Source organism: Quercus lobata, chromosome 2, assembly GCF_001633185.2.
Source record: "Quercus lobata isolate SW786 chromosome 2, ValleyOak3.0 Primary Assembly, whole genome shotgun sequence".
Classification (NCBI taxonomy): Eukaryota; Viridiplantae; Streptophyta; class Magnoliopsida; order Fagales; family Fagaceae; genus Quercus; species Quercus lobata.
Window position 1 is genome coordinate 73987056 of NC_044905.1, and position 14538 is coordinate 74001593.

The 14538-nt window shown below is 35.7% G+C and overlaps 2 protein-coding genes across 2 annotated transcripts; one reads left to right on the plus strand and one right to left on the minus strand.

Annotated features, from left to right (window-relative positions):
• Positions 1-221: 221 nt before the first annotated feature.
• Positions 222-7873, minus strand: LOC115976564. Its single transcript, XM_031097909.1, has 9 exons — positions 6846-7873; positions 6167-6222; positions 5996-6078; positions 5787-5865; positions 4960-5070; positions 3816-3925; positions 2947-3030; positions 2515-2552; positions 222-716 (listed from the first exon to the last, which is right to left on the minus strand). The coding sequence occupies exons 1-9, from the start codon at positions 7807-7809 to the stop codon at positions 646-648; spliced, it is 1596 nt and encodes a 531-aa protein (XP_030953769.1). The 5' UTR covers positions 7810-7873; the 3' UTR covers positions 222-645.
• Positions 7874-12769: 4896 nt separating this feature from the next.
• LOC115976565 lies at positions 12770-14538 on the plus strand. The gene is made up of 2 exons (XM_031097910.1): positions 12770-13285; positions 13990-14538. Exons 1-2 carry the CDS (start codon positions 12914-12916, stop codon positions 14146-14148), a joined length of 531 nt encoding a protein of 176 aa, XP_030953770.1. The 5' UTR covers positions 12770-12913; the 3' UTR covers positions 14149-14538.

The window sequence follows — 14538 nt, forward strand, 5'->3', positions numbered from 1 at the left end:
AGATATATGTGTGCCACATCAAATATATCTCTTCACGTTAAGAGCCTTCTAACTCAATTGATACTTCATGGTGTTTCCAATTGAGATATCCACAGTTCAAACTTTCTACCCCTAACTGTCAAATTATTAGATATATGTTTAAATACATATACACACACAAACGCACATATATCCCCTCACATTTCACTAGTGAAAAAGGGGAAATTTAGCACTACCAAATGGGCTTTAAAAAAATAAAATAAAAAGGACAAGTCATTTCGTTAGCTTGTGAAAATATTGAAAACAAGAAAGAACTGTGATACAAACAATATAAATTCTGGCCATAAAGGAGTCTAGGACAATGAGTCAGGTATGAGGAAGTTCTGTAAATCAGAACACAAACACATGGACAGTGGGGCTGAGTCACACCTGCTTTTGCACTGTGCGCGTTGATGCAGACAATGGATGTCGTAAATGTCTTGTAAATGCTACAACGGATTTCACTTTGTATCACATTTTCAAAGAAGCAAAAGTATGAGCACAGAAAATCTCTTATGCTACTGTGCACTCAAAAAATGGTTCTATCCTATGCTATCCTATCCTGTGGACCTGTTCATTCTAGTCGCCCCAAAAGTTTTGGGAGGGAGCAACAGACTGGATTGGCAATTAGAAATAATTTTTGGTAATTGCATCTTCGAGCTCCTTGAAATCCCATGCATTATCTGCTGAATATTCCCCTGCATAGGAGGAAACTGTGATCAAACTGCTAATGCCTTTTGCCCTATAATTAAAATTGTGAAATTTTCAATTGAACATGCCCTTGGAAATCTTGAACTTTTTCTACTTTCAAGGAAACGAAGTTTATCATGTGCAAATTCCATCTATGTATTTCATTGCTAAGAAATCACAAGAATAGAGATGACACTTGATATTGAACAAATTGGTTTGAAATCGCTTTTGCAGTTGAAGTTCTCTTTCTTTTCTTTTCTCTTCTTCTTTGTTTTTGTTTTTGTTTTTTTGCCCTTCCTGCTAGAAAAGATAATTACATAATACCAAAAGAGTGGTTGCAATAATATGCTACAAGAGCCCTAGTAAGAGTTGAAGGGAATTGATGTGCAGATAGCCACCACTAAACCTAGTCTTACCTGCCCATTGCCAGGATAGAGAACAACTTGAGCTACTATTTGAGCAACAAACAATCAGTTACATATTCAACATTCTAGTGTCTACTACCAGTCAACAAGATAAAATGAACCATGATAAACGAGGTAAATTCTCAACCAAGTAATCGTATTGGATAGACCAGCACGGAAGATTTGACTAATCAAACAAGAGTTTTTGGAAGAGCATATTGGGTTCAAAACTAGATGAAAGACACAAGATATTTCAATGGAGAGTTGCAACAGTGGGCTACCATTGAGGAAAAGATGCGCAGGGATTATCCATATAGAAGACAGTATGTTTCCATCATGTCAAGCAGAGGAAGAAGATGTTCTTTTCTTGAGGATGACATGGATGGTGACCAACTAGAGTTTTAGATAGAAACTATTTAAGCAAACTCAGCCAAACAGTTTGTGTGGGTTACCAGTTGTGCCACCCCCTCAGCATTTGGAGTCTAGAATTCCAAAAGACCAGTTTGTCCTCTTTGCAACAGTTGCTTTGGAAACCATGTAAAGAATAAGAAACAAGGTTTCCATGGGAAAAGGAAATATACCATTTCAACGACTTCCAAACTGCACCAATGAGCATCAACCAGGACATCCTCTCCTTATAAGCTCTAGGTGTAGGGTGAGGTCATGGGTTCAAGACCCATGCATGTGTGTGTAACTTATCAATAGGGAAAAAAAAAAAAAAGTTCCATGCCACAACTGCTTTCACAAACTTCTAAGGAGAAACTATGGACAGAATGATGAATCCAAAGTTGTAGGCACTCGAGAGATGGTGCCCTCCTTTGGAGAAGCAAATCAAGCTAAAGGATTCAGCAATGAGGCAGATCTGCTGTTTAGTAGTCACTGCAAGGATACACAATGAGCAAAGGGTAATGGCTTGGATTAAATGCATTATGACATGTTTGGCAGGGTGGTTGAAGCTCAAGCGCTGAAATGGGCTGTTGAGCTTGCAAGTCAAGGCTGGATGAATGTAATGGTGGAAGAAGATGCAGCTTTAATTGTAAACACTCTCGCCACACCAAGAAAAATGGAGATTCAGGATGTGCACATCATCTATTGTGGGGAAATATACAAATTTCAATCTTTATTTTCTTCTTCTGCTTTTTGTAGTGTAAGAAGATGTGCAATTGAAGTTCTCTGTTTGACATGGCATTATGTAGCTTTACAAATTAAAGAAGTAATCCCAAATTCCTTGAATGGTAACGTGCATTACTAAGAATAATTATTATAAGAATCAACAGGTTCAAAGATATATGTTTTGGGTAGTATTAGATCCAGTATCATGCAAAATAAAATATTGGGCTCATAAAATTCTTTAGTATGTTGTAAATGTATTGAACAAATCATGTGTTTGATCAGCACTTACCAATTGAATCCCTTCGAAGAGCAGTTAAATGAGCACAACTGCAAGTGAGGAAGTAAGAGAAACTTCAAACTCAAAAGATTCTTTAGCCAAAATAATCATTTACGAGGTTCAAATTCCCACAATCTTTCTTTCATCTTTAGGATTTCTTAATGCAAACTCTAAGTGCTATCTGTTTAAGAGGAATTTTACAGAATTGAAAAGCTGAAGATAGTCCAACCATTTTTAGAAAGAAAACTATTGATAGGATAGACTGATGAGGGGATATCAATAACTGTGGGGAAACATTTCAAAATGGGGATTTATTTTTTTTGATTGGTAGGTTACACATGCAGCCCTCCCCCTCCACCTAGCACTTATAAGGAAAGGAGATACCAGTTGAGCTAGAGCTCGAGAATTTCAAAATGTGGTATTGAGCTTAATAAAAGTAATTACCTGCCAAGAGCCTTCCCAAAATCTGCACATAATGAACGTATGTATGTACCTTTCGAGCATGTCACACGGAAAATCAGATTTTGTCTGTAAACACCAAACACAAAACGAAACAATGCTCAAATATGGCCCAACACAAAATGAAACAATGCTCAAATATGACCCAACACAAAATTATACCATGCTCAAATATGGCAAACTCATGATAAAATAATGCATGAACCAAATATCTCATTGTGATGATTTCAAAAACACCCTTCAAATGTATGTGAAGTTTTTCTTCCACCACCACCTTTTTTCTTAAAGCATGATCTACAGAAACATATCTTATTTAATCACCCGCATATATGAAAGGAATGTGTCTGAAAGTTCTTGAACATAAAGGTAGAATAAATTTCTGGATGTAACTGACTCAAGACCTTTGAAGAGTGATCAGAAAGAAGTAAATCATGGCCCAGAGTTATCGTGCTGTCTATTGTTTACTCATATGTATATAAGAAAATGAAGCCTTCAAACTTCTACATTGGCTAAATAGCATCCTACCTCTGCAGCCTTGACCCCTTGAATGTGACAAAATAAAATTTAAATATGGCATAACCATAACTTGTGCACTTTAAGTCGAGGAGATTTTTCACATAGAAAAAATTTAGTGCACATAAGGCACAGAACATGGCAAAGTTCACTCTGATACAGTATATTAGGAACTGGAGTCATCCATGAGCACAAAACATATCAACAAGTCCAGGAAAAAAAAAAGGAAGTAAATTCCAGGTATATAGTATGCCATCAAATATATGTATGATTTTACAACGTCAACTATAATGGGCTTCATAGGCCAGAGTTTGTCTGCATCCAAACAAAACCTAGGGTACCTGTCATCTAAGCTACGCTCGATATCAAATTGGAAGATTGAAATCCTTCTAGGTGAAAGCTCAATACTTTCTCCTCTTCTTGCTTTTTCATACATCCTTTCTCCTCCGACCTATCAAAGAAATTGAAACTTTTATGTAGTTTACAATGAGTTTGATAGTCTATTCGCATAAAATATGTATTTGACATTTTTCTCCAAGACATTAATGAATTCACATTGGTCCAGATTTTTTATAACAAAATTTTAGCTTACATTCTTATAATTCTTAATTGCATATAATACACAAATTATGAAATCAAACTTGAGAGTAAAATTTCGACAAGTTAAGATGAAATGAGCATGCATGATACTACAACACTGCAAAGTATCTGTTGCATTTTTATGGAATTTCTATTTAACACATTCATATTAGATCTCCCCTGAATAGGACAGTCAATTGGGTTGAGTAGTGAGTTTGCCTGGAGCCTGATTGTTTTTTTGGGCTGAAGACCAACTTTTTCCTTTAATTCCCAGAAAGTAATCCTACATTAATTTTATTGATATTTCTATTAATTTTACATAAATTATACATTTTTTGCTTCAAGAAGAGCTGCGGGTCTAGTGGTCAAGTAGATGTTATACATCAAAGTCTTAACCTCAAGTTTTGTTTTATTTTCAAAAACCTTTGCATTCTGTATGGGACAATTGATTTTGTGCGAGCCCAAAACTTGGCCATAAGTCTTCCAGTCATGGAATGAGATCAGGAGAGTTGTGTTTCAGCTGAGCCTGCGGAATCCTCATTCCAACTCAGCCCTGCCCAATTGACAGTCCTCTCAAAATAGGTGGACTGAAACCCAGTGACAGTCAGGGATTGAGCTCTGGAGGAAAAACAAAGAAGAGGGCGGAAACTCTTTACTCTTTAGCCTATTCTATACATTTCCTGTTCCATGAGAAGCAATTATGAAACAAAACAGGATTATTTAATGCATGCATATAGAGGATACCGCCAGTTGTTCAGCCCCATATATACTTATTAGCTTCCTGGCAAAGTGTTTCAGAAGATAGATGTATTTCCAAAGTCTTCAGAGAAAAGAATATAAGAAAAAAAAACCAAAAAGGATCGGTCCACACATAGATTCATAACTAATTTTGACAGAAATACTTACTTTGATGGCAGAGAACATTGGGGGAACTTGCCAAATTTCCCCACAAAAGGATGCAGCAGTTTTCTTCAAGTCCTCATCTTTGATTTGCTCCCAAGGCTCTCGTTGAATAACCTACACAAGAGGTGACCCATGAGTAATATTTGCACCATGTGTAGCCATGGATTAAATCCTAGCAAGAGATAAAACATTATTAGTAGTTCTAGTGTTCTGTAGAAACTATGAAGGTCATCCTGCAAGACAATTGTAAACAGTCTAACCACATTTGAGATGAAATTATGCACATGGATATAAATAAACTTGTCTGCAAGCACTAGATTATAGTATTGGACTATAGGCTATCCATGACTTCCCTTTCTCTCAATCCAAGTATGCATGCATATAACCTGTTGCCAACATCATAAGTCACAACTCACAACAGTACCCTTGTTGCAAATAATTTGTATGATTATTATTATTATTTGATAAGTAAGAAAGATGTATATTCAAAAAACTGCTATATGCAGAAAAGGCATATAGCAAAACAAAGAGTGCAAATTCAGTGCAAGCTCTTTCATCTTCAGTGCATTTTCTGCGTTCTTTTTTCTAATGTTGATAGTGTTATATGCTTACGAAGCATTGCTTTTTTTACTCAATTTTTATTTTGACAATACAATAGTTGGGGGTGGGGGGATTTGCTATTTTTACTCGATTATACCTCACATTCATTCTATATGGCTGGTACAATAGGTAGTTAGTCATTCAACAAGACAATCCTCTAAATAACCTATATCATGGTGCATATAAGTTCAAAATAAGGAACAACAGTTATCCAGAAGAGATAAACACACCGGTGAATCAGCATCCCAAGTTGAAGTGGCCTCCCCTAAACGGAAAACTCCACTGTAACCCTTAACCATACCTTGATATCTTCAGTATAAAAACATTAAGAGCCTTCAGAGAGAGATCATTGGCATAAATTTGATAAGGGGAAAAAAATTCTAGATTCATGGGGCAGATAGTAAATCACTATTCAAAGTGGACAAGATTCAAAACTTACCCTTCTACCAACTTAGTGGCTTTACCAACACATACAATTAATAAACCAGTTGCCATTGGGTCAAGGGTTCCAGCATGCCCTACCTGCAACCCCAAATATATAAATAAATGGTTGGAAGAGCTGTTACATGAGAAAGTATGCCTACATGCAGATGCAATAGCAAAAAGGCACCTTTTTAACTTTGACCAGGCGTCGCAGTTTTCCACAAACTGTAAATGAAGTCCACCCTGTCTTGCAATATGATATTGTTATATTTTGATTGATGGAAAATGACCTAAAATTGTCATGATTCTACTTGTAACCTCAAAGAAAATGGTGACACATAAAGAAATTTGAGAATTTGGATAAATTGTCCTGTTAATCCTAAATCAAGAAAACAAAGGATAGAGCATAATCCTTTGCTGCAACCTAAATTATAGGCAAGTAGTTTCCCTAGTATCCCATTAAACATCCATTTTCTTTTTCTCCTAGCATTCACAGCATGTCCAGCCAAAACTAATGAATTTCATTCTCAATAATAAGTTTGACTCATATATCTGATATCTCACACATTTTGTAGTTGTAGGCCAATTATTCTCACTCCCATTGAGTTTCCCCAAAGTTTCTTTCTTCAATAACAATAAGGATTCTCACTCCCCACTATTAATTAGTATCGCTCTAAATCACTGCCTAAGTACCAGAATTTATCACTCTTAACTTTGAATATACTAGAGTATAAAACTTCCGACATTTTTTGTCAATCAATTCACTTAGGCATAATTGAAAATGTTCAAACAAGAACTAATGACCAATACCCCTGAAATGAAAGTTGGCATCACATTCGGTGCCAAAATGAACCAATGGAACTCACCTTTGGGTTTGTTCACCAACACCACTGTCCCACAAGGACCATCCCATCTTGGTGGAAGCTCGGTACTCCTTGTCAAAAGATATGGCTCCTCATTCTTAACTTCACCATCCTTATTGGGACCTTTCTTCAAACACTTAAAGAACTCCTCCACCTTCTTCTCCACAACATCCTTATTCGCATCCTTTTTCGCCAATTCTATCCTACCCTTTTCTCCTCCTCCCTCTTCCTCCTCGAAGAAAACCAATCCTTTACCATCCACACCCTCCTCTTTCTTCTTCTTCTTTCCCCTCTTCACATTACTCTCATTGGATTCACCCGGTTGAAGAAACGCCTTGTCAAGGCATTGATCTGGAAAATACTTCTTCTCCAACTGATACACCATCTTATAATGCTTCTCCTTTTCCCAAGGATAAGCAAAAGTATCATAAAAATACAACTCCTCCTCTCTCTTGTGCAAGGTATTAAACTCCACAACCTCAGGCTTCAACTCCACAAACCTCTCCTCAGAGCTCCTACCATCCTCATCTGAATCCGACCCATACATTCTTTTCCTCCTCTTATTGTAATACTTCCTCATAGACTTGTTCATTTCCAAGTTTCCCGAACTGGGTCTGTTTGCTTCACACTCTGACAATAGCTTCTGATCCACCCAGTCCTCAATGCCCGTTTCTGAAGTGGGGTTTTGGGGCGAGTCTTCTGAGCTGTTGGGGTTGTTATTGACTCGGGTGAGTCGGCGAGGAGGGTGAGGCTGAGTTGGGCGGTTGATGATCATGTCGTATTGAAGAGGGTATGGAGTGGAAGAGGTGGAGAAAGAGAGGGAAGGGTGTGGAAACATGGTTTTGTTGAAAGGTTTGGGGTTTGGGAGTGGCAGTGAGAGAGAGTGTGTGTGTATTCGTGTGGCCATGAGTCTTTGACGGGAGAGGAGAAGGAGGGATACGTGGGTTAGAGACAGTGATTTCGCCATTGTTGGCGATGAAGAAAGAAAAAGAAGGATTCGCAGATGGTTGTTTTCTCATATTTGAAGTCACTGGGTTTTACCGTTTTTTACAAACACACAAACTTTACACAACTTTTGCCAAAATTCTCAAAACACCCCCCCCCAAAAAAAGAAAAAAAAAAAAAAATTGCCATAATTCCATCATTTAATAACTCATTGGGGGTTGTGGTAAAAATTGTAAGTTTTTGCGATCTTAATTGTAATTTAAATAACAGTTTTTAAGTATCTAAACAACATTACACATATTTTCACCCACGTGCGGATCTTTTAATATATAAATATTAATTAAACAAAATTATTTAATATTAATCAAATCATAGTTAATTTGATACATTAAATACATAATTTGATAAAATAATACCAACTAAACTAATGTTAATTTCATATAGAGAATTGAATATTATAGTTGAATCATAAATATTAATGTAAAAAAAATATTACGATTAAAAAAAATAGTTTATTTTGAATATATGACGAAGCATAGTTAAGTAAAGTTGTAATCTAATTTTTAATTTTATACCTCGTTTTTAAGAGAGAGAGAGAGAGAGAGGTATATATTATTTAGTGTATGGCTTTGTAAGATATCAGTTTACAAAAATTAAAGTCTTAAACTATTAATTTAACACATTTGCAATTTTTTTTTTTAAAAAAAAAAAATTAGGGTTTCAATTAGGTTAGAGTTTTATTGGTCTCGTGTTTTGAGAGTTTTAATAGAAACAAAAAGGAAAAATGTGTTAAAAGCATTATAAAATGTTCAAAATATAATATGATATTGACTCTTATTGATGAACTTCATTAATTTAAACGAAGATTTGGAGCTCAAGTTATCAAGCAACATGAGAAATATCTTGGTCTTCCTTCACTGGTTGGAAGAAAAAAGCAAATTACTTTCAATGACATCAAGGAAAAACTTGCAAAGAAGCTAGTTGGATGGAAGGAAAGATTGCTTTCTAAGGCAAGTAAGGAAATTTTGAGTAAGGCGGTGGCATAGGCAATACCAACTTATACCATAAGTTGTTTCAAACTTCCTGATACTCTTTGTAAGGAATTGACGAGTATGATTTGTAACTTTTGGTGGGGTCAAAAATAGGATGAAAGAAAACTGAATTGGATGAGTTGGGATAAACTTTGCATGCCTAAGGTAGATGGGGGAATGGGCTTTAAGCAGCTGAAACCTTTCAATTTGGCTTTATTAGCTAAGCAATGGTGGAGGTTGCAAATGGGTCAGAATTCTCTTGTTTATCATGTCTTTAAAGCAAAATATTTTCCTAATTGTGATTTTGTAGAAGCTTCACTTGGTGCTAACCCGTCATATGTATGGTGAAGTCTTATGGCTGCTCAAAAGCTTGTGCAAGATGGTATGAGATGGCAGATTGGAAATGGGTTCAAGGTGTAGGGGTGGAAGGATAAATGGCTGCCAAGTTCTTCAACTTATAAAGTTGTTTCTCCTAGGCTGAATTCTCCATTGGATCTCCGAGTTTCTGAGCTCATTGATATGGAGAACAGGTGCTGGAATATTCATTTGTTGCAGCAATTATTTCTACCGTTTGAAGTGGAGGAAATTAGCAGCATTCCACTTAGTAATTCACTTCCATTTGATAAGCTAATCTGGACAGGGACTTCTAATGGCTTGTTTATTGTTCGGAGTGCCTATAAATTGGCTATGGAAAGTTATGGTAATTCTGGTGGTGCATCTTCCTCGAATGACAGTAACTTAACGCTGTTTTTGGAAGAAATTATGGTAGCTACCAGCTCCTCATAAGGTTAGACATTTTTTATGGCGTGCTTGCCTTGATATTCTTCCAACAAAAGCGAATCTTAAGCGAAGAAAGGTATTATCTGAAGATCTTTGTGAGGAATGTATGCTAGAGGCCGAAACTTCAGGCCATTTATTTTGGTCATGTCCGAGAGCTAAAAGGGCGTGGAGTTGTTTTGGGCTTCTTAATCCGAATTATGCAGTCCAGTTCAACAACTTCATGGAGTTAGCATGGAAAATGATAATGGTTGATCATTGTGATGATAGTGCAGTTGCTTTGGTGGGAATGATTGCTTGGAGGATGTGGGTAACAGAAATGAAATTCGTAATGGTGGTAAGAGGCTTGGTGAATTGGATTTGTGTCATGATGCTTCACTCTGGCTGCTGCAATTTCAGGAAGCAAATGAAGCCACTGCTGCTACGGTACCTGTGCAGTCCGAATCAGTGCTTCAACATTCTTGGCTACCTCCCTCAAATCAGTTATATAAAGTGAATGTGGATGGGGCTGTTTTCAAGGAAAGAAAAGAATCTGGGGTGGGAGTGATAATACGTGATGTTAATGGTTTGGTTGTGGCTGCAATGTGAAAAAAAATTCCATGCTCCTTTGGGTCCTTTAGAGGTGGAAGCCAAAGCATTTGAATCTGGTCTGCAATTAGCCAAAGATGTAGGATTACATGAGTTTATTTTGGAAGGTGATTCTCTCAATGTGGTTCGTGCCCTTCAAGGTTTGTTGCCTCCATCAGTTTCGGTGATGTCTGTAATTTATGGGATTCAAAGCTCTTGCAATGAAGTTAGGAAAGTGTTGTTTTCTCATGTATGTAGACAAGGAAATAGACATGCCCATATCTTAGCAAAACATGCTATTAGCATTGTTGACTTTATAGTTTGGATGGAAGAGAATCCTTATTTCTTGAAACAAGCTCTCATTCATGATGTAATGTTCTCTTTTGTTTAATAAATGTTTTTAAGTTATCTATCAAAAAAAAAAAAAAAAAAATTACTAGAACAATATTACTAAATGTGCCCTAAGTTTTTGTGATTTTAGCATTGTTTGACAAACATTGTATGTGTTCATCAATGATACAACATAAACAATATTATTTTTAAAAAATAATTAAAATCAATATAGTTATATTTTTTGTTTTAATTGAGAAACCTAATCGACTGTTATTAAAGAATTATATCTTAGTCTTATTTTTAATTTTGTATGACCTTTGAGCTCAGAAATTTTTGTTTTGGCCTAAATGAACAACTAACATGAATCAAAGGGGTTTATCAAAAAAACATAAATCAAAAGGAAATTTATACAATTTACCTTATTGTGATTTGATGCTAATACTATCATAATTTGATTAACAAACTTCAATTCTAGTATATTATCTCTAATTTTTGGACTGAAATGAAATATTTAGAGTTCCTAACAAAGTATTTTGAATGATTTGATTTTTAATCTAAACTTTATGGAGTCAAAAGGTAACTATTGAGAAGGTTTTTTGGATTAAATTGTGATTGAATCAAACCAAAAGAGGTAATTTGTTTGTATTGGATGGAAATTAAAAAGGGATATATTATAATCTATCCCAAACTATTTATTTATTATGATTTATCCCAAATCAAAATAGTTTGTGTAGCTTCTACTTCAAAATAATATATATATTTTAGCTAACACCCCCTTTTTTACTGGCCTTAAGTTTACAACAAAAACAAGTGTAACATTAAAAATGTTACCCTTTTTTAGCTATGAAATTTGTATAATGGTGTTCCCTCTATGTGAGAATATTATGGTTGATATGAGTCTCTAATTGACTACGCAAATACCTACAATCAGGTAAAAAATGTGCTTCATGTGTGAGTGGAAGTCCAAAGCCTTGGATTGGATACACCAGTGATTGAAATGATCATTGACACTTTTTAGTTTTTATATCTCTTATCATCCTCTTTTTATTATCTAGATCTCAAGGTGGCTTGAAAAAGGGTTGATGGGCAATGGTCGATTAAAGATTTGGATCACTGATCAGGGTGGTTTGGGGGTTGATTAGGCTTAGGTTTGTCGAGACAAGGCGTGGGAGGTCTTGGTTGGCTTGCCGTGAGTGTTAGTTGGGTGATTGTTGAGATTAATTTTTGGGTTAGACTCTAGAGTGTTTGTGGATTGTCACACTCACATGCAATGGTTGCAGTGAGATTGGCTTGCGATGAATTTTTGTGTGTTTATTTCCAAAAAAACATTGGTTTTATATTGAGAATGGGTTTATTACTTGCTCCGCGACACTAACTATTGTATGCAGTTTTGGTGTTGGCGTGTGAGTGTATTCCCTTATCTCATCCCCCTTCCCCCATATGTGTGTGTGTGTGTGTTTCTCAAATAAAAAAAGATATTCAGTATTGTCGAGTTATCCCACATCGGTAAGGTGTGATATTAAGAAGGGGTTTATCACTTGCTCCGCGACACTAACTGTTGCATGCATTTTTGGTGTTGGCGTGTAAGTGTATTCCCTTATTTCATCTCCCTTCCCCCATATATGTGTGTGTTTCTCAAATTATAAAAAAAAAAAAAAAAATGGTTTTATGGGAAAATGAAAAGTGCATTGACAAAGAAATACATAAGAACAAGAATGAAAAAAAAAAAAAAAAAATTTAAATAGCGTTAAAAACCAGTTTAAAATTTTATTATTTTCTTCGCAATAAATTTATATAAACCATAGAATAAACCAAAAAATTAATTTTATTCGTTTATTTATTTATTTGATTTAGCATATTTCTCTTCTCTAAATGGTCAAAATGGCAAATTACATATAATAATAATAAGTATGAATCAAATAAATGAGTGATTTTGAGTATATGAACAAAACCAGGTTACCATTTCGTTTGAATTAATTGAGTTGGATTTGATTAGATCATATGCTTACACAATCTAATTAAAGACTTGAATCGATCTAAATACCAAATCATCCTTTCATTAGTTCAACCAGTGGATTGATCAAGTTTAATAACTATGGATAAAATTAATTTAAAGAAAAAAAGAAAAAGAAAATTTCCATTTAAAATGGCAAGTGGCATCTAAAATCAAACTGTAGACAAAGTGGGATCCACAGACCTTACCAACTACCAATCAAAAAGTAAAAAACAAAAGAAAAAGAAAAGAAAGGACAAGCACAACTAATATAAAATATAACTCCCACCAAAATAGCGCTCACTCTTACTCACCACTCACAAGTCACAACTTTCAACTCTTCAATCCCAAAATTTTTGAAAATATCAAAATTTCGCACTCATATTTGAACTTTTAGTACCAAACAAGCTTCGTCTGTCTGGGTGATGGACACGGTCGCCACATCTTTGGCAGACGATGAGGAGTGGGAACTCTATAACGACGATGGCTTCGTCTACAAGCGCAAGAAGCGCCGCCTCAACCCAGATGAAGCCGCGTTGGCGGCTCGGCCACCGAGTATGGATCCCGAGGCGGAGGAGAGGAACCGGAGGGAGCGGAAGAGGAAGACTTTGCTGAAGCTGAAAGAGCGGTACCAGACAGAGATCGACCGGTGGGAGCTTTTGTCGAACACCTTGCGTGCAATGGAAGAGAGAGCGCGTCAACGACAAGAACATGAAGATACGCCGTCGTTTAGTGCTTTGCCATTGTCTTCGCCCGAGATTGTTAATGGGTCACTCGTGGATGAGCTTCTCTTGCAGGTAAAATTGGGGTTTGTTTGGTTGGTGGGAAAATGCGGAAAAAAGAAAGATATTGAATATTTGGGTCTTTGGTTTTTTTTTTCTTTCGAAAAGATAGAATAGTCCACTTAAATTGAGCTGAAATTGATGCTGTCTTTGAAAAATTGAACCAAATTGAGAATATGATTCGAAAAGTTCCTTTTTCTTTTTTACTTTTCTTTTCCTTTGCTTCAGTTTCTGAGCAACCAAACACTGGTTTTAGGGTTCTAACTGCTTCATTTTGCTCATTACTTCTTATTCTCGTTGAAGGGTTCATGCTAAAGACTATTCCTTTACTGTTAGAGCTCTTGCTAATACTATCATTAGGGCATTTTTTCTAAATTAATCTTAATTAAATTTCAGTTTCCTTAAATTTTTACCTTTGTTTGATATTGGTTATACAATAATTTTGAAAAATGTCTTTCCTGAAAAGAGAGTAGAGTATAAAAAAAAAGGGTGCCTCAGGAACTGAGCAAGTAGCTATGTAGTTATTTTCCCTTTAAATCCCAAAATATGCACTATTTTAAGACTAAAAATAGTACAATCTTAGCCACTAAACACGGATTTTTTGTCTTTATGACCCGAAATTAGAGGGTTCCTGTTATGCTTTTCTAATTCCATAGCTCCAATTCCGAGGCTTTGATTTCTAGCTGTTTCCTAATTTTTAAGGGGTCTTTACAATGCAGGTGGAGGCCCAAGAAGCAATAATTCGTGATGTTTCGAATTTATGTGATGTAGCAGAAGCAATGTGCAATGCACAAGAGGAGCAAATGAAGCAATCTTTTATTGATCTTCCAATTTGGACTTCACCGCATGAGCTTATTGCATCACTTTGTGTTGATTGAGTTTCTTCTGGATAGTTTGTCATGTTATGCTCTGGAAAGAAAAAAGGTAAAGCCAGGTCTTCCACTGGTATTTATTATCTTCACCTGTAACTATAATTTTAGTGCTCCAAGAAGGCCTTACTAGTGTATTCTGCTGTCATTACTTTCAGACAGATAGGGAATTTTTTTAGTTTGTTTATTCGTCGTTAGATAATGTGATTTAGTAGGAGTTGTGTAATTGAACTAACCATCTGTTGAATGAATAGAAGATGGAGAATATGCTCAAAATGAGGTTGAGAAAATTTGTGTCCTGGAGTGACTTCTGTGAAGTAGTATCAGATCAAACTTTGTGGTGTATATGCATGTATGATTTCTAATACAGTTTCTTATCAAGCTTTTCAGATATGATTA

Bases quoted from the DNA above. Each gene is read 5' to 3' on its own strand.
- LOC115976564 (XM_031097909.1), bottom strand. From the start codon at position 7,809: ATGGCGAAATCACTGTCTCTAACCCACGTATCCCTCCTTCTCCTCTCC. The intron at 5,866-5,995 runs GTAAGTTTTGAA...TTTATACTGAAG, and splicing joins GCCACTAAGTTGGTAGAAGG to ATATCAAGGTATGGTTAAGG. The intron at 3,926-4,959 runs GTAAGTATTTCT...TTTCTTTGATAG, and splicing joins CAATGTTCTCTGCCATCAAA to GTCGGAGGAGAAAGGATGTA.
- LOC115976565 (XM_031097910.1), top strand. From the start codon at position 12,914: ATGGACACGGTCGCCACATCTTTGGCAGACGATGAGGAGTGGGAACTC. The intron at 13,286-13,989 runs GTAAAATTGGGG...TTTACAATGCAG, and splicing joins TGGATGAGCTTCTCTTGCAG to GTGGAGGCCCAAGAAGCAAT.